The sequence below is a fragment of the Neophocaena asiaeorientalis genome, unplaced genomic scaffold (assembly GCF_003031525.2).
Source record: "Neophocaena asiaeorientalis asiaeorientalis breed wild unplaced genomic scaffold, Neophocaena_asiaeorientalis_V1.1 scaffold57, whole genome shotgun sequence".
NCBI classification, from domain to species: domain Eukaryota; kingdom Metazoa; phylum Chordata; class Mammalia; order Artiodactyla; family Phocoenidae; genus Neophocaena; species Neophocaena asiaeorientalis.
Genome location: NW_020172731.1, coordinates 21,611 through 49,455, shown reverse-complemented (window position 1 = coordinate 49,455; position 27,845 = coordinate 21,611). Strand labels below are relative to the sequence as shown.

The following is a 27,845-nucleotide window of genomic DNA, read 5'->3' as shown; positions in this document are numbered from 1 at the left end:
TGATTTGCAAAAGCTGCTCACAGAAATCAGTAAAATAACTTACTTATATTTACCAGTTTACTATAAAAGGATATGATAGAGGATACAGATGAACATCCTATTGGGAGAGATGGGTAGGGCAAGGATGTGGGAAGGGGAAGGAGCTTCCATGCCCTGGTTAGGTACCACTCCCCCACATCTCCATATGCTCACCAACCCAGAAGCTCTCTGAACCCCATACTTTGGGGATTTTTATGGTAGCTTCATTACATACGTGTGATAGATCATTACTCCTATTTCTAGCCTCTTTCCCCTCTCTGGAGAATGGAGGGTAAGGCAAACAATTCCAAGCCTTGAATCATGGCATGAACTTTCTGGTGACCAGCCCCCATCCAGGAGCCCACCAAGAGTCACCTCATTGGAACAAAAGACACACAAGTGCTGTCACACAAGAAATTCCAAGGGATTTAGGAGCTCAGTGTCAAAAACTGGGGTCAAAGAACAAATACTAGAAGAAAAGATGCTGTTAGTGTTCTCATCATTCAGGAAATTACAAGGGCTTTGAGAGCTCTGGTCCAGGAAATGGGGGGCAGAGACCAGTATATATATTTTCTATTATCTCATCTTATGTAATCCAGCATTATCAAATTTTTGACACAAAACTTTTATTTTCACAGAATACATATTAATATCTATAAGAACTTGGAAAACAATTAGCATTCCAAAAAAGTTTTCATCTACCACAAAACAATTTCTTAAATACTTGATTTGTACTAAGCTAATTAATTTCTCTATGCTTCAATTTCCTCATTTGTAAAATGGGTATAATAATTATATCTATATCACATGGTTATCATAAATATTAAGTAAATATAATATTAATATTAAATACAGATCCAACAGTACTAGACTTATAGTAAATATTATGTAAGCATTTGTTAAACAAATTTTAAATATCATAGTTATTAATAAAAACTATAATAATATGATTACAATTCTATTAAAATCTTGCTATTACTATTTCATTATTAGCTCTCTATAAGAATTCTTTTACTGGATCATACTGAAGGAAGAGAACCCAGATTGGCATTAATTATGTAATAATTTATTTCATAATCTACTTCCAAAGTTTGTACTGGTTCTGTAACTCATGAAATAATTATAAACTCAAATTTTATGTCATGATGAAAGCCTAGAACAATTAAATAAATGGAATAGGGAGAACCTAACAGAGCCAGAGGGGCTGAGTTTGGCTTCCAGCCCTTTTTGGATACCTCACCATAAACTACAATAAATGGGCTTTCCTTCAAGCCATTTGTCATGAGTCAAAAACGTCTAAGAGAATAATTTCTTTCATATACAGTAAATTTTAAAGATTGCTCTACATCTATTGAATTCTTAAAAATTACTTTGTTTATAGGTTTCATTTTCTGGCAGGAGAGGCCAGAGGAGAAGTCCTCGATAACTCTTTCACTGGAGGAATATGTAAAACTGTCAAAAGCAGTAGAGCAAGTAATCCATACCGTTTCCCGGCCAATCTGGAAAATGCCAACTTCGAGGTACGACAGCTTATCATGGGGCATTCCAAGTGCCAATGGTGATTATAAGCTAAATTTCCAATGAAAAATGAGTCATGAAGGAAGGGACAGAATAAAAAGGTAATGAACATTTTTCATCACCTTTTATGTGTTGGTGTTTAATCCTTCTACAACCCAGTAAGGTCAGTGTTATTATCATCAATTTACAGGTGGAAAATAAGGAAACTAATTTGTCCAAAGTTAAACAGCTAGTAAGTAGTGGATTAGAGATTTAAGCACAACTTTTCCAAATTCCAGAGTCCATGCTTTCTCCCGTGAACAAATAGCTGTAACATGTCCCCACTCAGATAAATGACTTGGTTTATTCAGAATTTTCTTCTACCATAGTTCTCTCGGATAACCACAAAATTTAGACATAAAAGAGGGCCTGGCTTCCAAAAAAAAAATTAAGATGAATTTAAGTATAATGGGGGTACTTCTGCTTACCTTCCACCCCATTTTATTAGTTGGTTTGGTTTTCTGTTTGTTTTCCTGAGAGGTAAAAAGCAGCATACTATATATTCTCAGAACCCAGCCCAGTGCCTTACACATGATAAGTACTCCATACTTGCTGAACTAAACAATTTGTTTCTTTTAATTTATAAGAGAAACAGGAAAGACATGACTTTAATGGCTACATCCATGCATACAAATTTGACATACTAGAGAGAATTTCAGAAAATCTAATGATTTCTGAGACCACTTTACAGATAGTATGTGTTCAGCAAAATTCACTCAATCCCTTCTTAAAAATAAAAAAAAACTTTTATATTCATATAAATACAGGCATTTGACAAACTCAATTTAAAAACCATCTAATATATGTTAATGGGTGTGGGGAAATGTCCTTGCGGTCCAACTGCTAAATTCAAACACGTTTGGGGAGACTTACCCTGAGAAGTCCCATCCCTGCCTGGAGGTAGATGCGACAAGAGTAACATGTGACTCTGACCAGGTAAAGAGAATACTCACTATCTCCCCACAGATCCAGAAGATGCTAACCCCAGAGGGTCCACCACTACCAAGGGAGGTAGAAAAGGTCTTGCTGGTATGCTGAATAGGAACTCAAAAGAGACCTTTTTCCAAAGAAAAAATAACATCAAAAAGTCTATCAATGATGGAAGATGTATTCTATTCTTAAGATGTATTGAGTAGGCTTTGTAGACAGAGCTAAAACCCAGACATTTACATATAATATCATTATGTTGGAGGATGCTTTCTAACTCCTAAACAACCAATCCATAAGCTTACTTTCAAAATACAATAATTTCCAAAGAAACATACTGCCTATATTCTCTGCAAGCATCCCTTTTATACAGTTTTACAAGTGACAAATGTTAATTAAGCTCAGCACAAGAGAGCAAACACGGGCTTAGATAACACTTTACACTTATATGATACTATGCCCTTGAGGTTACTTACACCTATTGTATCTTAAAAATACTATATAATAATTTGCAGGACAAAACACTTAACCATCAAAGCCAACTGTCAGTCCTTGCTAAACATTATAAACCATTAGTTGTCCCACCAAAAAAATACTAATAATTTGCCACTGTGCATCTCTTCCCAAGTTTGAATTCAGGGGCATCATATAGGTAGCTTGAAATCAGCTATAGTAGGAATATTTATGGCACAAGAAAAGGCAAACGCTGTAGTAAATCACAGATTTTTTTTTCCCTCTCAGAGAATTGGTTGTTAAACATTTACCAGCAGAATGTTGATTCCACCCATATAATTTAGTAACCCAAGCATGTATGGCAAGTTATATCAGGAAATACAGCCTGAAAAATCCTCATTCAAAAGAAAGTAGATTCATTTCGTTATCCGTGTAGTTCTGAAACTTGTCCAACCTTAAGAAGCTGCCTGAGCTGATCTCTAACTATACGTCATTGAATTTTAGATAATATTCAATTGCTGAGGAAGGTCATGGTGATATTTCTTCAAAGATTTGGAAAAGACCAGACCCAAGGTCACAGCTATTGGTTTACTTTCCACTGATCTCTTTATTACTTTGTTCATACCGTTAACAGGCAGCTGTGCAAATCTAAGCTATTCCTTACTGAAAACAGTAGAGGAAGAGAAATTCAGCAGGCATCTGACTTCCTTTCTTCTACAGTATCAGAGTTTATTGAGACAGATGAAATCATGGGCTGGCTGGCACACAAAGATTAGAGGGGGCTCCTGAAAGGAAGGCAATTGGACAGGAAGTCAGAATGGAAGACCATAGGAAGAATTCTGCCCCTCAGGGATCTTCCAAACGCTAAATGCAGAGCTAAATACCATAAGATCCCTGCACCAGTCCCCAGAGTTGTATCAGTGCCTCAGGAATCCTCCTCTCGTTTCTTTGGAGCTGCTGCTCGCTACTGGGTGTACGCTAAAGCACTTGCTGTCACCAGCAAACTACAGAGTGCAGTTACCACTAGACTTTTGATTCTTACCAATATACTGACCTACCTAGACAAGGTCTCTTGCTATATCCCAAAGCCTCAAGCCTTCGTAGATCTGCAATGCCCCCAGAGCCTCCCTAAATCCCTTGTGAAATTCACAACTTCAGGTTCTGTCTCTAACCCTCACACCACAGAAAGTAGGTGTCACCCTGTCCCCTCCATTCCCCAACTCTCTCTTAACTCTCTTCTGCCCCTCCCTACAAACCCAGCTCCTTTCTTCAAACACAAAAGTGAAAGTGTCAACACATATCGAGCCCCAGGAGGTCATCAGCCCACAAGATCCACAGGTAGTCAGGAGGGCTAAGAATAAAATGTAAAAGAGGATTAAACCTTTTCCCCAGAGTTTGCTTAACATCTCTTCCTGGAAAAAGCTAGGAAGATGGGGCTAATCAGAGCCCACCAGCTGCTCCTTACACCTCACGAAAAGAGCTCATCTTTCTCCTTTCAAATGTTGTCTTGGCTTTCCATATTCCCATTCATCAAACAGCATTCCCATTCATTCACTCATTCTCTCTCTCTCTCTCTCTCTCTCTCTCTCTCTCTCTCTCTCACACACACACACACACACACACACACACATACACATTTACTTGGTCAAAAACTTCTGTTGACTTACCTCCTAAATATCTGTCAAATCCACCACTTTCTCTCTACCCAACCACCATTCCCCTATACCTGGCCATTCTCCTGAATCACTTGGCTGATTGCAACAGTTTTTTAAACTGCTCTCCTCGCCTCTACTTTAGTTATCTGTAGTTAACATGATCTTTGCAAAACAAATGTGATGACAACATTCTCAACTTTTCAGTCACTCAAATAATATTTTTAAAGAACTTATCAGATGCAAAATCTTGCATTTAGACGTCAATTCAAATGCTTTAGCAGGGCATACAAGGCCAGGCCCCAGTTTCCCAGTTCAATCTAATTTTCCAGCACTGCTCATCTATAAAACTGCCTTCCCACCAAGCCAATATAGGTGGTCAGATTTTCTCTGAGCTTCTGCCCAGGAGACCCAATGCCCCTACATTACGTGCAAATATTGTTTTCTTTAGGCTGACGCATCTTTTCTTGTGTGAGAGTTAATTTATAAAATAAAATATTTGTAGTCTGAATTATTTTAGGCAAATGGTAAAGAGATGTCAGCAACTACATTTAGATATGGTTGCACTGCTTTGTTAACAGATGAGCCTCATTTGTGGACATTTTAAATGCTAACTAGCAGGCCCTGCAATGTCTCAAAGGAACACTGAACTTTTGACTGTATTTTACTGTTGAGCAAGATTCTCTTACAGCTGGGTTATTTCTTCCCTTGACTAATTGTGCAAGCTATTTAATTGTGACATGTGGTTTGCCTCAGTGCATTTTAATATTGAATATTTTAAAACAAGGGATTTTTCCATTGCAAACCAGACAAGCATTTTTTTTATTGGAATATAGTTGATTTATAATGTTGTGTTAGTTTCAGATGTACAGACAAGCATTTTTAACATAAAGAAGTACTCTTCAATCAATTTACTTTGCAACTTTAAAAAAATTGTCCATTGTTCTCTTCTTACCAGCATAACCATAACAAAGATTTACCTTGGACTTGGCAAATACCTGCTCCACTCATAATTCAAGTCCCACTGGCTTTTTTTTTTCTTCTTCCCAGACCCAGTCAGGTGAAAACTGATAACCACCCACCAGGCAGAACCAATGGATTATTTGATTATTTGTCCTCTGTCTTGCAGACTTGGCCAGTGGAGTGCTAATGCCCAACATATGAATGAGACTAAAAGGTTGGTGATGGAGCCAGAGCAGGGTAGGACAGGATCTGTCCCTTTTCTAGGCCTCACTTTTCTGAAAGATACCTTCCATTAGCTTGCAAATGGCATCAAATTCACAGGCAGATTAAAAATAACTCTCTATTCTTATCACCTCACTAAATCTCAGTTATGGAGTCATTTCCTTGATAGAGGTTTCCCTGGTATTGCCTCTCTGAGTTGTATAGTTATTTGTGGCACTCCCCTTGGCAACACAACACTACCCACATTGAATTAAGTGTCTGTGATTATCTTTCTTCCTCACTAAACTTTGACTCCCTGAAGACAGGGACTAACACTATACCTCGTTCTCTAGCAAGATGGGTCTTCAACAAACCATTTACTGAATGCATAAATGAATGAATGATCATTGCATTAAGTGTTCACAAGTAACTCCAATATTTCCTAAATTATGTCTTACTTCATATGGATTTTTCTCCAGGTACAAACTGAAGAAGATGATTTGGAAACAGATTTCTACGAGGATTTAATTTCTCTTGATGATAATAAAGATCAACAAAGTTTAGCTATGGGCCAAGAGAAGAGCTCTTTTCATGTACCAATTTTTTATTCCTCAAAGAGAAAGCAAAGCAGCACCCATAATTCTGCCTTCAAACAAGCCATTCAAGCCTCCTACAAAAAGGTAAAGAAATGGTTCCTGATCTTTTTATTCTTTCCTGAAAATTAACACCAATTCCAGCAATCATTCAAGGAGGAGAGAGTTTTTAATATCAAGTGAATAGGATTTCTAACACAGATTTAAATAGACTTACATTTTTGTGGTTATATCCCACTTCAAAAGTTATAGAGATAATATGTATAATAATGCTTCTTTTTTGCATGCATTTGGCTGTGTTTATGGTTGTGTTCTCTTTAACATTTTTCTCATTATTTTAGGTGTATTTCTTATAAATCACATGCCACAAAATGTTCCTTTTTAAATGTGATCTGACAGTCTAGGGCCTTTGCTAGAGAAATTCAACCAACTTATATTTAGTATATTCCCTGAAATATTTGATCATATTTCTTCCATCTTTAATTTTTTGTACTCAACTTTATTGCTGTTTTCCTATTTCTTTACTTTTGTTTTGTCTGGTCACATTTCTGTTCACTCCTTTTTGTCCTTTTGGTTATTTTGGAAGTTCTACTAAACTTTTAAATTCTGCTGGTAGTTACCTTTCTCTAGTTAACAAGCATAATTGAACATATGTTTTTCTTTTATCCCTTGAAGTAATATCTGTAGCCTCCCAAAGGATGTTTTATTTACCTATTCCCCACATCCCATTCCAAAGATCTCCTTGAAAACATATTTGCTTGTCTTTTTCCCAACACTATAATAACAGGGCTCCAAAACCTCAGTTTTATTGAGGTAGTTCAAAATCTTTGTATTTCAAGTTATTCCTAGGATTCCTAGGGATTGTTTTGTATTCATTTATATATTATATATGTTCATTTGTAATTTATTCTGGTTCTTGTCTTCCCAATTAACAATTCCTCACATAACACTTATAAATTTCAAGTTCATAATCTGCATTTTATATTTGCATTATATTTTATATATGTGTGTATATGTATGTGTATATATATACATATATATATATGTATATGTATATATCCATCCCATATACTCATTACTGTTTCCTCTTCTTTCATCTTCCCTTTCTTGAGATCCTGTTCTCATTCAATAGCCATATTTTTAGTATTTTCTTCAGGTAGGATACATGCAAAGTATATACCCTAAATCCTTATGTATCCACAAATGCCTACCTTTTCACTGAGCAATAAAGATAAAGAACATCATGGCTGGATAAAGGAATCTTGGAACATTGTCGTCTTTTCTTGATAGCTGGTGGATGTTATTCCACTATCTTCTAATTTCTATTGTTACATAGGAAAAATTACATGTAAGTTGATCTTTCTTTTGTTTTCTCTCTGGAAATTTACAATTTTTTTGTACTCTTAAGTATTGGACTTTTTCCACTAATCTTGCCAGAAACTAATGGAACTCTTTCAATATATAAAAATGCATCTTCATCCATTAATTTTTCCTCATCTGTTCCTGTTTCTTTTATTATTTGCTTATAAAATCTCCTAGATATGTATTCCAACTCTTAAATGATTTAGGGGATAGACATTTTCTATTAGACATTTTTAGACATTTACAAGTGTCTTTTAAAATGGTATCTGTTCCTCATTACAACCACCACTCTAAGTAGGGTTTGTTCTTTTGAAAGAGATGAATGGGGAGACTGAGCCCTGAATCATAGAACCTGAGGGGAGAGGTGAAAAGAATGGACAGAGGTACCAACCCCAGAACCAATGGCACCAACACTGGAGGGAACCATTTTATGGCTCCTCCTGTTTTTACCGTAGTGCCCCTCATATTTTTTATTTATTAATCCATACATTTACGTAAATATAAGAACTTATAGCACTACACAGATAATCTTTCCAAGCATTTCATTTATCTTCAAAAGAACCCTAAAAGGTAATAGTGAATTTTTCTTTTTGCTTTATTTTTATAATTGAAGTATAGTTGATTTACAATATTGTGTTAGTTTCCGGTGTACAGCAAAGTGATTCAGTTATATATATATACATATATACATATATATATATATGTATATATATGTATATATACATACATATACACATGTATATATTCTTTTTTGGATTCTTTTCCATTTTAGCTACAACATATTGAATATAGTTCCTTGTGCTGTATGGTAGGACCTTGTTGGTTGTCTATTTTATATATAGTAGTGTGTATCTCTTAATCACAAACTCCTAATTTATCCCTCCCCCTACCTTTCCCCTTTGGCAACCATAAGTTTGTTTTCGAAGTCTGTGAATCTGTTTCTGTTTTGTAAATAAGTTCATTTGTACTGTTGTTTTTTTTGATTCCACATATAAGCAACATCATATGATATTTGGCTTTTTCTGACTTACTTCTGTCTGACATACTTCACTTGGTATGATAATTTCTAGGTCCATCCATGTTTCTGGATAATAATTTTTTGATGTACTGTAGAGTCCAGTTGTGTCACTGGTGAAGTCAACTTGATACCAGTGTTCTTTGAATGGGAGACTGATCACTGTTTTGCTGAAATCCAAATGTACCATATCCATAGCAGAGGTTCAACCTCCAAGTGGAAGAATGCAGGACTTAGTTCCTGGCCTCTTCTCTCTAGCTGTCTCAGGCCTTGGAGTTCCTGGCCTCTTCTCTCTAGCTGTCTCAGGCCCTTAGAGATGCCAACCAGACTCACAGCTTCAAATACTATCTATATGTTGATGAAGCCAAAATTTATGTTTCCAGCACTGTCAGTTGAACTCTATTCCAACTGCTTGTTCAACATTTCAACTTGGATTTTAATAAGCAACTCAAAGACAGCATGTCCAAAACTGGGCTCTTGACTTTTCTTCCTGCTGTAACTTGTCCTTTTCCCAGTCTTCTCCATTTTGGGAAAGGCAATTCTAACTGTGCAAGTGGCTGTGAGTAAAGACCTTGAGGACATGATTGATTCCTTTCTTTTCTTCACATCCCCATGTACAATCGATCAGCAAATCCTACTGGCTCTGCCTTAAAAATACATCCAAATTCAGACCATGTTCTATCACCTCCACAGCTACCATCCATGGCTCAAGACACTATGGCCTGGATAATACCAATAGATATCCAAGGGGTCTTCTTCCTTCCTCTTTAACTGTCTTTCAGTCTATTTTCAACAGAGCAGCCAGAGTGATACTGACTGGATACTGGCTATAAATCATACCATTCCACTGCTCAAACCCTCAAAGATTAAAAGCTTAAGTCTGTCCACTGACCTACAAGACCCCTCATTATTTTTCTGCCTTCATCCCCCATTATTCTCCCCTGTCCTCATTCAATTCAGCTCATAATGCCTCCTCACTGTTCCTCAAACACAGGCTGGCCACACTCTTACCCCAGGACCTTTGCACAAGCTGTTCCATCTACAAGCTTTCCCCCAAGATTTCTGCTTGCCTTCCTTTCATTTTTTTTTTTTTTTTGAACTGGAGTATAGTTGGTTTACGCTGCTGTGTCAGTTTCTGCTGTACAGCAAAGTGAATCAGCCATACGTATACATATATCCCCTCTTTTTTGGATTTCCTTCCCATTTAGGTCACACAGAGCACCAAATAGAGTTTCCTATGCTATACAGTAGGTTACCATTAGTTATCTATTTTATGCATAGTAGTGTATTTATGTCAATTCCAATCTGCCAATTCATCTTACCCCCCGTTTCCCCCTTGGTATCCATACCTTTGTTCTCTACATCTCTGTCTCTATTACTGTTTTGCAAATAAGATCATTACCATTTTTCTAGATTCCACAAATATGCATTAATATACCATATTTGTTTTCTCTTTCTGACTTACTTCATTCTGTATGACAGTCTCTGGGTCCATCCACATGGCTGGATGTAATATTTTATGGCTGAGTAATATTCCATTGCATATACGTACCATATCTTCTTTATCCATTGCTCTGTTGATGGACATTTAGGTTGCTTCCATGACCTGGCTATTGTAAATAGTGCTGCAATGAACATTGGGGTGCATGTGTCTTTTTAAATTATGGTTTTCTCTGGGTATATGCCCAGTAGTGGGATTGCTGTATCATATGGTAGTTCTATGTTTAGTTGTTTAAGGAACCATACTGTTCTCCACAGTGGCTATATCAATTTACATTCCCACCAACAGTGTAAGAGGGCTCCCTTTTCTCCACACCCTCTCCAACATTTGCTGTTTGTAGGTATTTTTGATGATGGCCATCCTGACTGGCATGAGGTGATACCTCATTGTAGTTTTGATTTTCATTTCTCTAATGATTAGTGATACTGAGCAACTTATCATGTATCTCTTGGCCATCTGTATGTCTTCTTTGGAGAAATGTCTATTTAGGTCTTCTGCCCATTTTTTGATTGGATTGTTTGTTTTTTTTGATATTGAGGTACATGAGCTTTTTCTATACATTGGAGATTAATCCCTTGTCAGTTGCTTCATTTGCAAATATTGTCTCCCATTCTGAGGGGTGTCTTTTCATCTTGCTTATGGTTTCCTTTGCTGTGCAAAAGATTTTAACTTTCATTAGGTCTCATTAGTTTATGTTTGTTTTTTATTTTCATTACTCTAGGAGGTGGGTCACAAAAGATCTTGCTGTGATTTATGTCAAAAAGTGCTCTATTTTTCCTCTAAGAGTTTTACAGTGTCTGGCCTTACATTTAGGTCTTTAATCCATTTTGAGTTTATTTTTGTGTATGGTGTTGCATTCTTTTACATGTAGCTGTCCAGTTTTCCCAGCACCTCTTATTGAAGGACTGTCTTTTCTCCATTGTATAGTCTTGCCTCATTTTTCATAGATTGGGTGACCATAGGCAGTGGGTTCCACGGATATATATTTCTGTTTTTGTGCCAGTGCCATACTGTCTTGATTACAGTAGCTTTTCAGTATAGTCTGAAATGAAGGAGTCTTATTCCTCCAGCTCCATTTTTCTTTCTCAAGATTGCTTTGGCTAGTCAGGGTTTTTTGTGTTTCCAAACAAATAGTAAAATTTTTTGTTCTACTTCTGTGAGAAATGCCATTGGTAATTTGATAGGGATTGCACTGAATCTGTAGATTGCTTTGGGTAGTATAGTCATTTTCACAGTATTGATTCTTCCAATCCAAGAACATGGTATATCTCTCCATCTGTCTGTGTCATCTTTAATTTCTTTCATCAGTGTCTTATAGTTTTCTGCATACAGGTCTTTTGCCTCCTTAGGTAGGTTTATTTCTAGGTATTTTACTCTTTTTGTTGCAATGGTAAATGGGAGTGTTTCCTTAATTTCTTTTTCTGATCTTTCATTGTTAGTGTATAGGAATGCAAGGGATTACTGTGCATTAATTTTGTATCCTGCAACTTTACTAAATTCATTGATTAGCTCTAGTAGTTTTCTGGTGGCATCTTTAGCATTCTCTATGTATAGTATCATGTCATCTGCAAACGGTGACAGTTTTACTTCTTCTTTTCCAATTTGGATTCCTTTTATTTCTTTTTCTTCTCTGATTGCTGTGGCTAAAACTTCCAAAACTATGTTGAATAATAGTGGTAAGAGTGGACAACCTTTGTTTGTTTCTGATCTTAGTGGAAATGGTTTCAGTTTTTCACCATTGAGAACGATGTTTGCTGTGGGTTTGTTGTATATGGCCTTTATTATGTTGAGGTAGTTTCCCTCTATGCTCACTTTCTGGAGAGTTTTTATCATAAATAAGAGTTGAATTTTGTCAAAAGCTTTTTCTGCATTTATTGTGACAATCATATGGTTTTTCTTCTTCAATTTGTTAATATGGTATATCACACTGATTGATTTGCGTATATTGAAGAATCCTTGCATCCCTGGGATAAACCCCACTTGATCATGGTGCATGATCCTTTTAATGTGTTGTTGGATTCTGTTTGCTAGTATTTTGTTGAGGATTTTTGAGTCTATGTTCACCAGTGATATTGGCCTGTAATTTTCTTTTTTGTGATATCTTTGTCTGGTTTTGGTATCAGGGTGATGGCAGCCTTATAGAATGAGCTTAGGAGTGTTCCTCCCTCTGTGATTTTTTGGAAGAGTTTGAGAAGCATAGGTGTTAGCTCTTCTCTAAAAGTTTCATAGAATTTGCCTGTGAAGACATCTGGTCCTGGACTTTTATTTGTTGGAAGATTTAACCACAGTTTCAATTTCATTACTTGTGATTGGTCTATTCATCTTTTCTATTTCTTCCTGGTTCAGTCTTGGAATGCTGTACTTTTCTAAGAATTTGTCCAATTTTTCCAGGTCGTCCATTTTATTGGCATATAGTTGCTTGTAGTAGTTTCTTATGATCCTTTGTATTTCTGCAGTGTCAGTTGTAACTTCTCCTTTTTCATTCCTAATTTTATGGATTTGAGTCCTCTCCCTTCTTTTCTTGATGTGTCTGGCTAAAGACTCAATTTTGTTTGTCTTCTCAACAAAGCAGCTTTTAGTTTTATTGATCTTTGCTATTGTTTTCTTCATTTCTATTTCATTTATTTCTGCTCTGATCTTTATGATTTCTTTCCTTATACTAACTTTAGGGGTTTTTGTTGTTGTTGTTCTTCTTCTTCTTTCCTTAGTTGCTTTAGGTGTAAGGTTAGGTTGTTTATTTGAGATATTTCTTGTTTCTTGAGGTAGGGTTGTATTGCTATAAACTTCCCTCTTAGAACTTCTCTTGCTGCATCCCATAGGTTTTGGATCATCGTGTTTTCATTGTCATTTGTCTCTAGGTATTTTTTGATTTGCTCTTTGATTTCTTCAGTGATCTTTTGGTTAATTAGTAACGTATTGTTTAGCCTCCATGTGTTTGTGTTTTTTACAGTTCTTTTCTGTAATTTATTTTAATTTCATAGTGTTGTGGTTGGAAAAGATGCTTGCTATGATTTCAATTTTTTAAATTTATTGAGGCTTCATTTGTGACCAACGATATGATGTATCCTGGAGAATGTTCCATGTTCACTTAAGAAGAAAGTGTATACTTTTGTTTTTGGATGGAATGTCCTATAAATTTAAATTAAGTCCATCTGGGCTAATGTGTCATTTAAAGCTTGTGTTTCCTTATTAATTTTCTGTCTGGATGATCTGTCCATTGTTGAAAGTGGGGTGTTAAAGTCCCCTACTATAATGGTGTTACTGTCAACTTCCCCTTTTATGGCTGTTAACATTTGCCTTATGTATTGAGGTGCTCCTAAGTTAGGTGCATAAATATTTACAATTGTTATACCTTCTTCTTGTATTGATCCCTTGATCATTATGTAGTGTCCTTCCTTGTCTCTTGTAACATTCTTTATTTTAATGTCCATTTTATCTAATATGAGTATGGCTACTCCAGCTTTCTTTTGATTTCCATTTGCATGGAATATCTTTTTCCATCCCTTCACTTTCAGTCTGTATGTGTCTCTAGGTCTGAAGTGGGTCTCCTGTAGACAGCATATATATGGGTCTTGTTTTTATATCCATTCAGCCAGTCTATGTCTTTTGGTTGGAGCACTTAATCCATTTACATTTAAGGTAATTATCAATATGTTTGTTCCTATTACCGTTTTCTTAATTGTTTTGGATTTGTTTTTGTGGGTCTTTTTCTTCTCTTGTGTTTTCCACTTAGAGAAGTTCCTTTAACATTTATTGTAAAGCTGGTTTGGTGGTGCTGAATTCTCATAGCTTTTGCTTGTCTGTAAAGCTTTGATTTCTCTGTCAAATCTGAATGAGATCCTTGCTAGGTAAAGTAATCTTGATTGTAAGTTTTTCCTTTTCATCACTTTAAATATATCCTGCCATTCACTTCTGGCTTGCAGAGTTTCTGCTGAAAAATCTGCTGATAACCTTCTGGAGATTCTCTTGTATGTTATTTGTTGCTTTTCCCTTGCTGCTCTTAATATTTTTTCTTTGTATTTAATTTTTGTTAATTTCATTAATATGTGTCTAGGCGTTTTTCTTCTTGGGTTTATCCTGTATGGGACTTTCTTCACTTCCTGGACTTGGGTGACTATTTCCTCTCCCATGTTATGGAAGTTTTCAACTATAATGTCTTCAAATATTTTCTCAGACCCTTATCTTTCTCTTCTTCTGGAACCCCTATAATTCAAAAGTTGGTGCATTTAATGTTGTCCCAGAGATCTCTGAGACTCTCCTCATTTCTTTTCATTCTTTTTTCTTTATTCTGCTCTGCAGCAGTGAATTTCACCATTCTGTCTTCCAGCTCACTTACCCATCTTCTGCCTCAGTTATTCTGCTACTGATTACTCTAATGTATTTTTCATTTCTGTTATTGTGTTCTTCATCACTGATTGTTCTTTAGTTCTTCTAGGTCTTTGTTAAACATTTCTTATATCTTCTCAATCCATGCTTCCATTCTATTTCTGAGATCTTGGATCATATTTACTATCATTACTCTGAATTCTTTTTTAGACAGATTGTCTATTTCCTCTTCATTTATTTGGTCTTGTGAGTTTTTACCTTGCTCCTTCGTCTGCAACATATTTCAATGTCATTTTGTTTTGTCTAACGTACTGTGTTTGTGGTCTCCTTTCAGCAGGCTACAGTGTTGTAGTTCCTCTTGCTTCTGTTGTCTGCTCCCTGGTGGATAAAGTTGGTCCAGGTGCTTGTGTAGGCTTCCTGGTGGGAGGGACTGGTGCCTGTGCTTTGGTGAGTGGAGCTTAGTCTTTTCCTTCTGATAGACTGGACCACATCAGTTGGTGTGTTTTGGTGTTTCTGTGAGCTTAGTACAACTTTTGGCAGCCTGTCCACTGATAGGTGGGGTTGTGTTCCTGTCTTGCTGGTTGTTTGGTGTGAGGTGTCCAGCACTGGAGCCTGCATGCAGTTTGGCAGGGCTGGGTCTTGGTGTCAAGATGGTTATCTCCAGGAGAGCACACACCGATTAATATTTCCTGGTACTAGGAATTCTCTGGTGGTCCAGCATCCTGGACTTGGCACTCCCACCCTGGATGCCTAGGCCTGATCCCTGGCAGGAAACAAAGAGCCCACAAGCTGCACAGTGTGTCCAGAGAAAAAAGGAAAAAAAAGGAAAACAAACAGATAAACAAAACCCAACACAAATGACAAAAACAAACAACACAAAAAAAGGAAAAAAGAAAACAGACAAAACCCAAAACAAACGATAAAAACAAACAAATAAAAAAAGACAAAGAAACCAAAAAAACAGGAGAACAAACAAAAGAGCTCAAAAATGAAAACCATCAAAGACTAATTTAACAAAAACAAAAAGCTAAACAAAAAAAGAAAGCAAACTAAATAAAAGGCAAAGAAACTATAAAACAAACACACAAAATGACTAAAAAAGAACAAAAACAGAAAAATAAACACAAAACAACAAAAAAGTAAAAATAGAAATTTTATATTAAAAAATAAAACATAATAAAAACAACAAAAACTGAACAAAATGAAACAAACAAAAAAGAATAATAGTGATAAGAATATTTTCCTGGGGACTCTGCTGTCAGTGTCCTTGCTCCCACAGTGAGCCACAGCCCAAATCCACCTCCCCCAGGAGGCCCTCCAATACCTCTATGTAGGTCTCGACCCTCTGTGGGCTCTGTAGGGTCAGCTCAGACTCCAGCCTGGCCCGGCTTCCATGTGTACTTGCTCCCAAAGTCCACTGCTTTTAAAGCTAGACAGGTCTCTGTTGTGGGAACACTCATTGTCTATTCAGGTATTCCACAGATGCGGGATTTACCAAGCTGATAATGGGGGTTTAATCCACGGCTTGTACAGCTGCGTGGAGTGATTTCCTCCTCCTTAGTCACACCACCACTGAGGCTCAGCTTTGGCTTTGGCCCCACCTCTGCATGTGTGCCCCCCTCCAGCATCTGTTCCCTGCCAAGGCAAGAGGGAGCAAAAGCCACACTTGATTGGAGCACACTTACTCTATCAGGCCAGGGAGGGGTTTGGCAGCCACAACTGGGGTGTGTGTGAAGTGTCTGTGCCAGCAGAGACCAACAGGCAGTTGCAACAGACTGGGATGCACTCACTCTGGTGGGAGTCCTTCCTGGTGCTGCAGAGGCAGGGGCTGGCATGTGGGGGCAGTGGCGGCCCTGCCCCTTGAACACCACTCAAAGATGGCACTTTGTTTCCTAGGCAGACCACACTTCCTCTAGGGGCGTTCCTGGCCTCAGAGCTCCTCACTCCTGTCCCCTGTTGTATCCGTGCAGCCAACAGTGGTCCTTTCCCCAGATATGCTCTCTTAACCCCACACTTTAGCACTCAGCCCCTGCCAGCACTGGCAGATTCCCATCTCAGGCAGGGGCACCCAGGGCTGATTCCCGAGGAGGCTTTGGCATGGGCAACGCTCAGGAACCTGGAGCTTATGCAGGGAGAGGAGGCCTTGGATTGAGGGGCAGGTGAGCCTGCTCAGATGGGTGCTCCTCCCAGTGCCCATGGAGGCCAAAACAGTTAGGTGGGGAAGGAGGTTGCAATGGTGGCCCCACCCCTTGTGTGCCACTTAACAATGACGTCTTGCTTCCATGGTGTCCCAGGCTTCTGCAAATTTTTCCGGTTGTGGATCTCCTTACTCCTGTCCCTTTCACAGCCAACAGCTGTCCCCTCCCTGGGTCCATGCTCCAAACCCCACTTTCCAGCACCCAGCCCCCCTCTGCACCAGGAGACACATGACTCAGGCTGGGATGTGCAGAGCTGTGTTGTAGACCATGCGCACAGCTCTTACTTTGTCCTGCCTTCCACAGACAGTCTGCTGCATTCCCCTTTGATCCTCTGAAGGTCCCTTTCTGTCCCAGCTGATTTCCCCACCATAAGGGGGTTTTACCGAGTGCAGGAACCTCTCCTCACCTTTGGCTTCCTACCAGGGGTACTGGTCCCTTTTTTGATTCCTCTTTTCTTTTGTCTTACCCAGTCGTGAGGGGATTTTTCTTGTCCTTTTAGGTGTCCGAAGTCTTCCGCTAATGTTCAGCAGGTGCTCTGTGAGAATTCTTCCATTTGTAGATGTATTCTTTTTTTTTTTTAATTGGGATATAGTTGCTTTACAATGTTGTGTTAGTTCCTGCTGTACAATAAAGTGAATCAACTATATGTATACATATATCCCCTCCCTCTTGATGTACTTGTGAGGAGAGATGAATTCAGCATCCTCCTATTCTGCCATCTTGACTCCTCCCCCTCAGTAGTAGATGTTTTTAACACCATTTTGCAGATGAGTAAATTGAAGTCCATATATTTATTTTTAATTCAACAGAATTCATCAAATACCTACCATGTGTCAGGCACTACACTAAAGTCCAAGAAGTCAAGTCACTCCCATGATCTTACTATGAGTAAATGCCAGAGTTGGGAATTAAAATCAATTGTCTAATTTTTGCCCACTATCACATCTACCACATTATATCTCAAGCTACTCGCTTATTCATTCTTTCCTTTATTCATCATTTCACCAAACTCTGGAAAGAGTATAGCTCTGGTGATATGAGCATGTTGAAAAAGAATAAAATAAATTCCTTTTATAACACAGATTGTTAGTTCACTTTTGAATGGACTCTGGGTCATATTGTTCCCCTCACACTTACCAAATTATATTCTTAAGACAAGTTAGTGTCAGAATTACCAGGAGGTAAAAAGACACCTCCCCAGACCCTTCTTTTAATTTATTGATTCAGCATGTCTGGGATTGGGCATGTGAGTCTGGGTTTTTTTCAATAAGCCCCCCAGCTTGCTCTGAAGCAAATCTATTATTTATAAATATATACCAGTCTCAAAATTAAGGTTTGCTTCACAGAATTTGTTTATAAATGTTTCAAACATGCTAGAGAACACTTGTAAAACCCTTATCCATAGGTAAACAGCTGTTATTTTATCTCTAATAGTCTGAGCCAAAGTGGAAACATTTCAGGCTATTCACAGTATCAGGGTCGAACATATGAAACTGCTGATATTCAACCATTTTTGACTTACAAGATTGTCAACTTTGTGTGGTTCAACCCAACATCTTTGATTAGATCTGAGCGGAATAAGGATATCTCAGGTTAAGTAGAAAATGCTACTGCAAACTCTCTTAATCTTCAAATAGATAAAATAACATCCCACAAACTTGAAAATCAATCCAAGCCCTTAAGTGGAGTTTAATGCTTTCTTTATCTTGTCACTAAAAGATCTGACTAAACATTTGTTGGGCAGATAGTCTGTTTCAAGTCAAAATACCAGTTATCTCAGCAAGATTCAGTGCTTTTTTGAATTTTTTTACAAAATTGAACCAACAAAAAGATGGTTAAAATAAAGCAAGCTCTCACAGAATGTTGAAATAGACCACACATGGTTAATAACATACTGTCACATAATTTTTTAGTCCAGAATAGCCAGTTCTAGCCACCAGGCACTGACAAGTGGGGCACCAAGGAGGTGCTTGTGCTAAGTTGAGTTACCAAAATTTCACTTGTATTTTCCACAATTTCATTTTTTAAAGTAACCTGGTAATTTTTAACAACCCATTTCAATGAGCATATCCAAACAGGCATGTTTCAGTTACTCAGGAAGTTAGGTGTGCTTCTTTCTAAAAGCACAATGTCCCTCTACTTTTCCAAAGCCACACCTCCATGACAAAATTCAAGTATTAAACTTAGAATTAATGGACTCTTAAAATGTAAGCTCCATAAAGACCTGAATTTTTTCTTCCTTGTTCACATCTATGTCCACTGCATATGAGACAGCTGAGAGATAAATGTATTGAAGGTAAGCAGATAGGAAAGAGTAAGGAAAGGGACAGAAGGAGGGAGGAAGAGAGAGAGAGGTAGATGAATATTGACTCTTCCTCAAGCCTTGTGAGGTTTTTCTTCTTTTGTGTTAATAGTCATTTTGTTCCACAATTATAGCACACAGAAAGATAGCTGTTTAATAGTTTACAGCTATAATAATTTAATTAATAAAGTTAACAATTTAACTAATAAAGACCTTTGGCTAAAATATGCCCCTCTCTCTTTTTATTAAACTTTATAATTTGCTAAAATTGAGAAATCAGTTACAGTATATAAATTTTTTTTAAAAGAACAGTATACATGGATACACACATAAAACAGTGGCTATGGAGAAGGACAGTATAATGAAATGAAATTTGGGGCATAATACCAATCACCTAATCCTAAATTAATTTGACATAACAAAAGACAATTACAGAAAAAAGAACCTCCAAACAAATATTTCTGTTTACGGATAGAGAGAGAATACAAATAATTTTGTTTAATTTTACTCCTTATGTAATTTTAAGTCACAACATTTTGGAGTTGAAAGGGGTGTGAAATGTCACAAATGAAGGCTGTGCAGCAGGTGACATTTCCCAGACAACTGAGGCCCAGAGAATTGACATGCTTTTCCTGAGTCTATGACAAAGTTATGACTTGAATCTCATTGGGTAACTTCCAGTCGAAAATTTACACAATCTTTGTTCAATTATTTGCATTAGCTAGGCTTTCTAAATAATAACGTGGTAGGGGTGCACCCACAATTGACCATCAAGAAAGAAAGATTTATTTTTTGATACTTGATCTCTTTTTGGTAGAGAGCACATGCCTCAGTCACACAGTTTACACGATTGAGGTCAGCTTAATCTGTTTACCATTTTGAACATCTGAGGAAGAGGTACTGGAAAAAAATAAAATGAAAATTATCATTTTGTCTGTGGGAACATGCAATGGAGAGTTAACAATTATTGTAATGCTGTGGTTAGAATGAAGCTGATGGTAAACATTTAATGCTTGATCCCTCCAGCTTTCATTACCTTTAATAATCTTTTTTTAAAATCCTTTCTCCTCTTCCATTTAGGATTCCAGTTTTATTAGGATCCATAAAGTGATAAAAGTCTTAAATTTCACAATGAAAACTAAAGATCTGCAGCTTTCTGATGTCTTTTTGAAAGCACTTAACCACCTGCCTCTAGAATACAACTCTGCTTTATACAGCCGGATATTTGATGACTTCGGGACTCACTATTTCACCTCTGGCTCCCTGGGAGGCGTGTATGATCTCCTCTATCAGTTTAGCAAGGAAGAACTAAAGAACTCAGGTTCGCTTTCTTCAACCTTCATTTTTAACTGATAAGATAGTGTGCAATACATTTTTCTCTTTCTCTATCCTTTTAGTTCTTCTTTATTGACTTTATTTCGACCCTGCTTTATTTCCAAAATGATATGAAGAAAACCCAAAAAGTACACTCAAGGAAATAAAATAGAAATAGAAAATTCAGACAAAAAGAAGGAAAAATAAATAGGCTTCACCTCTTTGGGCATCAGATTTGACCCAGAATTTCCTGACATTAAGAACATCATAAGCTGCTTAGTAGTGGTAAACTAAAGAGAGACGCATGCCATCACCTCAAGGAAAACAAAATTTGTCTTGGAACTAAACTCTAAAAGATAATTTACTTACAGCAATTTTATAGGAGATAATAATTTTATAAAACTGTAATTACAGCAAATCCACTGGCAGTCTTTTTTCTTGCTTTCTTTCTTTTCTTTTTCTTTTTTTTGGCCGAGCAGCTTTTGGAATCTTAGTTCCCTGACTAGGGATTGAACCCAGGCCCTCAATAGTGAAAGCGCAAAGTCCTAGCCACTGGACTAATTCTTTTTCTTTTAATGATTTTAACTGAAAGTCAAGGGCAAAGGATGAAAAGCAATTAAGGACTTGACAAGGGACTAAGTTAATATGGGCCAGATATGCACCTACTGGTGACAAAACTTGAAACCAGATGGGAAGCACTTTCATTTGAAGAAAGATTGCAATTTTATATCTTGGGATATAATCAGTGATATTTTTCTGCTTACATATAAAATTACAATATAAACCTTGGTTTAAAAAATAAATCTTGGGGCTTCCCTGGTGGTGCAGTGGTTGAGAGTCCGCCTGCCGATGCAGGGGACACGGGTTCATGCCCCAGTCCGGGAAGATCCCACATGCCACGGAGCGGCTGGACCCGTGAGCCATGGCCGCTCAGCCTGTGCATCCAGAGCCTGTGCTCCGCAACGGGAGAGGCCACAACAATGAGAGGCCCGCGTACCGCAAAAAAAAAAAATTTTTTAATAAATCTTGGTTTCTTATTATCCTAGATTGCCAATATTAATTACTACTACTTAAGTACCTCTGTATAAATTTTTCAGGCTCCTGTGTGAAATTTTTCAGGCTCCTGTGTGAAATGACACAGCATCCTTGTGATGCTTCTATCTTGAGAACATGGTTAGGAAATTGTACAATAACCAGAACCCAACTGACAGATTCCCCTAAATAAATCAGAATTCTTGATCATTTAAGTTTTTTTTTTTTTTTGCAGTACACGGGCCTCTCACTGTTGTGGCCTCTCCCGTTGCGGAGCACAGGCTCCAGACGCGCAGGCTCAGCGGCCATGGCTCACGGGCCCAGCCGCTCCGCGGCACGTGGGATCTTCCCGGACCGGGGCACGAACCCGTGTCCCCTGCATCGGCAGGTGGACTCTCAACCACTGTGCCACCAGGGAAGCCCTGATCATTTAACTTTTATACAAAAGAAATTAAGAATTTATTTTAAAAGACACCAAGCCAACTCTGAGGTCAATAGAGTTTCAATCCTTCTGTTCTTATATCTCATTATGGCAAATGGTAATGTTTAATGGGGCTTCCCTGAGTCCTTCTAAACCTTAATTGATCAGATGTCCATCATGATCTGCTTTTTAAGAAAGGAGATGGGATAAATGTCTTTGAGAAAGATTTTCAGTAAGAAGGTCTTCAAAATTTTTTGCCTGACAGAGTTACTGAAATCCAAAAGACTTATGCTGTGATGGGCTTTCCACACTGCCTGCCTCTTATGTTTCCTTACAGTTATCCTTTCCACTGGAGCAATGTTTGCTTGATGAATTTCATCAACATTTATGATGAGCAAAAATCATTTGGGGAAGTCTCTGGCCCTTGACTTGGTTTCATCTCACCCTTGGGATAAAATTATTCTGGTCACTGCTGCTGTAGCCAAGAATAATTTCTCACTTGATAAGCTATACTCATCATGCATTCACAGCAAAGCCTCTAAAGGCTTAGAGTTCAGGTCAGTTAAAGAACTATGTGAATCTTTAATCAACCATCCAGCATTTTAATAGTTGAAGCCCCATAACAAAAATGAAGAGTGATGAGCTATACTCCCTGAAATATTCTCACCTTCCATATTTTTCTCTTTAAATAAAAATAGAGACTTCAGACACAGAGCCACACATAATAAGAGAAAGAAAGGGAGTTTGAGATATGATATAAAACTGGAAATATATAACCATACACACCTATGTACACTCACACACACTATATATCCATAGTATTTATAGTATGTGTATATATATTTAATATATTAAGATATATATCCTTATATTCAATATTTTTATATGTAATATATATTCTTATAGTCATTAAATATGTGCATTTCCATGTATATATATACTTCTCTGAGTCACAATAATAATATTGGAGCTCAATTTTAATTGTGGTTAAGATGAAGCTCACTCAGACAGAAACAAATCTCAATAAAATGGAATTCTCCGGTGGGTATGCTTACCTGTTTTTGCCCACTCTTCAGATGTACACATATTCTGGCCTCCTCCCTTTTCCCTCTTTTAGTCCTTCTCCCCTTACTTCTCAATAATGTACAGTTAGAGTTTAGGCTTAGTTTTTACTTGCTCTATTCAATAAGAATTATTTGCTTTATTCAATAAGAATTATATCCCTTGTCATTATTTTTTTAAATGACTTGAATACTTCATAGTACTTTCTCTAGTGCAAGAAGAATAAAACAAAATTAACTTGTTTTTTATTTGCATCCCTTGATTTATTCCTCTACTGCACAGTGTCCCATAGTCAATTTAAAACCTTGAATAAAAGTTGGCATTGCTTCAGCGTGCAACGTAAAAAGAATTTCAGGAATGCAGAGACAACATTAAACAATTAAAATATCATGTTATACAAGATGGTAATTTTAAAGTCCTTTGACTGGGAAGTCATTTTCTGCTCTGAATTAGAGGAGAAAAACTATACACCCCACTATTTATCAGTATGACTTTTTTTTTTTTTTTGGTACACGGGCCTCTCACCATTGTGGCCTCTCCCGCTGCAGAGCACAGGCTCCGGACGCACAGGCTAAGCGGCCATGGCTCACGGGCCCAGCCACTCTGTGGCATGTGGGATCTTCCCGAACCAGGGCACGAACCCGTGTCCCCTGCATCAGCAGGTGGACTCAACCACTGCGCCACCAGGGGAGCCCCTATCAGTATGACATTTTTGATTGACACTGTTGACCTGTGCCCAGTCAGAGTAGCTGAGGACATTGCTGAAATACTCATCTCTGTGTCACATCAGAGGGACACTCAGGCTTGAGAGGGCAAGTGCTTCAGCATCAAGAAACTCCTGTGTCAGTGTGGATATGGGTCAGACACAAGCTATAGGACATCTTGTGAAGAAGAAAAGGCCGGCACAGAAATTCACTGATAAAGCCTTGATATTTTGATCACTGCATGACCAACACCACGACTCATAAGAGAGATTCATCATTCAAATCTTTAAGCATTCTCCTATAACCCTCAGCAAATGCAATTAACTTTACAGTTAATTATGTTATAATTAGTGAGTTGGTCACATACAATTTAATTTTCACTTATAAATCATAGAAACCTAATGCAAGGATAAGAGTTGTGCACCACAGACGTATTAACTTCCTCACGTGGCCTAAACATTTGCCTGACCCACTTATAAGAACAATACTACCAGAAGAAAAATGAGTTGTGTTTATTCAGCCTGACCAAAACAGCCATCAAACCAAGAATTCTTTACTCCAACCTGTAATACATCTCTTTGAATGGGTCAAACTATTGAAAGAACGGTGAAGTAGGAAGCCCCATCCCCATCTACTCAGCCTCATTCCTCGTTGATCTGCGCCCTCAGGTTTAAATTTCAGCATCGTACTCACATGACACATCCAGCTCTGAAAACGTTCTTCCCTGCCTCTTGTAACCTGCAACCCTAAGAATCAGTATCTGATAAACTACTTTGCTTTAAGTTGCTTAAGAGCTCACGTAACAGCTCTATGTCTCATGAGCTTGTATTTTTCAAGGCAACTTTTAACTAAACATCAAAAAAACTGGATTCTAGTTTAGGTGTTTTGGGTGACTTGGGAAGTCACCTGACAGGAAGGCCTGTCAGGTCAGGTGACTTGGGAAGCTATTAAAAAAAAAAAGGAAACATTTATTCTCCTCAAATTACCCCAGATAAGCAGTACAACTTAGCCTCCAAACAGCCAGGCCTGTTTCTCTGTGCTCTGTCCCACTCAATCCCTGACATCCCCATCGGTTTTGAAGTCATTAAGAATAATGGCTAGCATTGGGGTGGAAAAGACTGATTCAGATACCAAAATCTTTAACAAATGATGCTTTGAAGTTTGTTAAAAGATAAGAACAATGAAGACCAAAGGAATTAGAATTGGATGTCCTGAGCTTCAGAGCAACAAGACTTTTAGAAGAGTTATAAAACTGTGGAGTGTCATCCTATGAAAGCAGCACTGGGAAAGTAGGAAGATATCAAGCCCAGCTCCAACTCCTAAAGAGGCTGGGAATGAGGCAGCATCAACCTCCCTTGGAGACAACAGTGGAAATATATCAAGTATAGGCTTGAATTAAGATGAGGAGAAAGAGTGAACAGTCATTGAGGACATAAAAGAAGAGTTCATGAGTCAGGAAGTCAGAATTTCTGATAGTAAAATGAAAGCGTTTTGGAGGTAGAGGTGGAGTGAGCAGCTAAGTCAGGGAGAGGAAGCATAGCCAAGTATGAGAATGAGTGTTCCGGGAAGGAGAGGTGACCAATGAGATCTACATTTTAGGTGGTGAAGAGGGGAAGAAGGGATATGGACTCAGTTCTCACAGAATCAGCTGTGGCCCCAAAAGAAGGCCTGTCAGCGGGGCACCAAACAGAGCATGTGTTTATCTCTTGACTTGTGAGGCTATACAAGGGCAGTGGCCAGCAGGACAGGAAAGCTTAGAGATTTATTGTGTGTAGGCAACATGGAGACGCCAACATGATCCCCATGGGGGAGACGGCAGGGACTCATATATACCTCTTCTCTTCAGCACGTCCCAGGGCCTGTGAAGGACTGCCTCTGTAGTAAAAGCCATTAATCATTTGAGCTCACGGGGAGTGGAGGAGTTGTGTGCTGATATGGAGTACCTGTAGCTCCCCAAGTGCCCAGAGCCTCATGTTCCTCTTCCCTGAATTCTCCATGGTACATTCTCAGGGTTTTTTGCTTGTATTCCATTTCCTAGGTCTAACGAAGGCAGAAGTCCAAAACTGCATCCGGGTTGAAACAAAGAAACGCTACCTTTTTTTTAAGAAAACAAAAGTGGAACACCGGTGCACCACTAACAAGCTGTCAGAGAAATATGGAGGTAACAATGCTTTCTCTTAGCAGCTTACCCAGTGCATCCTGAGTGGCCATAATTTAAGTACCATATTGCACATGATTGTGACTACACTATTTTTCACTTTTCATTAGTTTCATTTGTTTGCCTCAGAGCCCTATGTGTGGTGGGGGAAGGGAGCAAATCAAATATTAGTACTGCTTAAAAGGGGACATGGTTAAGATTTTCTTTATCTCCTATATAGTTTATTTAACTGAATGCACATTTATGGATTCTTCCTATCGGCCAAAACTCAGTATTAAGCATTGTAAAGCATTGTACAGATGGGCATGAACTAGGTCTTCCAGTCAAGGAACTTACAAAGTAAGGATACATATAGACAACCATTATAAATACAGAAGATGTAGTACATATATACAATGGAATACTACTCAGCCATAAAAATGAATGAAATAATGCCATTTGCATCAATGTGGATGGACCTAGACATTATTATACTAAGTGAAGTAAGTCAGACAAAGACAAATACCATATGATATCACTTCTATGTGGAATCTAAAATATGATACAAGTGAATTTATTACAAAACAGAAACAGACTCATAGACATATTATAGAAAACAAATTTATGGTTATCAAATGAGAAGGGGGCATAGAGATAAATTAGGAGTTTTGGATTAGAAGATACAAACTACTATATATAAAATAGATAAGCAAGGTCTTATTCTATAGCACAGGGAACTATACTCAGTATCTTGTAGTAAACCATAAAGGAAAAGAATATGAAAAGAAGTATATATGTGTGTGTGTATATATCCATATATATGAAAAATTGAATCACTCTGCTGTACACCAGAAACTAACAAAACATTGTAAATCAACTATACTTCAATTAAAAAAAAAAAGACAAATAAGTTGTAAGAGAAGTACATTAAAAAAGCTCAGGCAACAAAGCCAGAAACCTGAGTGCTCTCTTTGATTTCTCCCTCCCTCTTTCTAGCCTCTACATCCATTAAGTAGTCGTTCCTCCTCCTTAATATTTCTCCCAGTTCTCCCCAGCTCTTCATTTCCATAGACATGCCTTCCATTCATCATTTCCAACCTGGATTACCACAGAGGCCTCCCAACTCATTCCCTTGCCTCTGGTCTTGCCTTCTTCCAATCTATTCTACACATTTTCTGTTAAAGGAATATTCTCCAAGGCAAATCTTATCATGAAACACTCATGCCTTAAACTTGTCATGGTTTCACACAGCCTTGAAGATAGGTTCCTGCCTCTCTCCCTGCCTAGCTAAACTTTATGCAGTCTCTTAAATAAGTCATGCTCTCTTCTGTGCCTTGCCATTATAAATAGCTCCTTCCTCTGTGTAAAATTTTCTTATTTCCTTACTCTTCCTGACAGATTGCTACTTCTGCTCAGAACAAAGGAAATCAGAACCACAAAAACTCCCAAAATATGAAATTTATATGGTCATGGGAGGACAGCCAAGGAACAGATAATAATATCATATTTACTATAATAATAAATAGGTAGTTTTAAATATCAGAGCCTATCAATGGTCTACATGTGGATGCCCATGTTGAGCATAAGCAAAATGAGAGCTGACATGACAACTACACATTTGTATTATACCCCCCCAAAAAAGAACAGTATGCAAACAATCAATCTAGTAATATAAACCAAACAATGTACAGATTCTATACCAGTTTGTCTTGCAATAGAATAATTTAATAAGAATGTGAATTCAGTAAATCAAAAGCTCAGAGATAAAAACATTAAATATAAGAATTAATTGAAAAGGAAGATTTCAAAGCTAAGATACAAAGACAGCAAATATTGAAAAGTATTGCCATTATAGTTATAAATAGACACTGCAACTTCAAAATATAATTGTCTGAAGATAAAATTAATAAAGAAAAATCTAAAGTAATTCATAATGAATGCAGAGAAAAAAATCCAGATATTAACCATTATTAAAGAATATCTAATGGAAATGGAATGACAAATGTAATTCTATAGATGGGAATTAGTGTTCCTGAAATAGAGAGCCCAAGAAATGAAACAGAAAAACTATTATTAAAAATATATATAAATAAATATACATATATAT

At 37.6% G+C, this 27,845-nt stretch overlaps 1 protein-coding gene across 1 annotated transcript in view; it reads left to right on the top strand.

Annotated features, from left to right (window-relative positions):
- C6 (complement C6) overlaps positions 1–27,845 on the top strand; it is a 66,213-nt gene that overhangs the window by 17,139 nt on the left and 21,229 nt on the right. The window contains exons 6-9 of the mRNA XM_024740354.1: positions 1,400–1,538; positions 6,251–6,451; positions 20,149–20,389; positions 25,640–25,762. Of these exons, the coding sequence (XP_024596122.1) occupies positions 1,400–1,538; positions 6,251–6,451; positions 20,149–20,389; positions 25,640–25,762 (704 nt within the window). The remainder of the gene's footprint in view (positions 1–1,399; positions 1,539–6,250; positions 6,452–20,148; positions 20,390–25,639; positions 25,763–27,845) is intronic.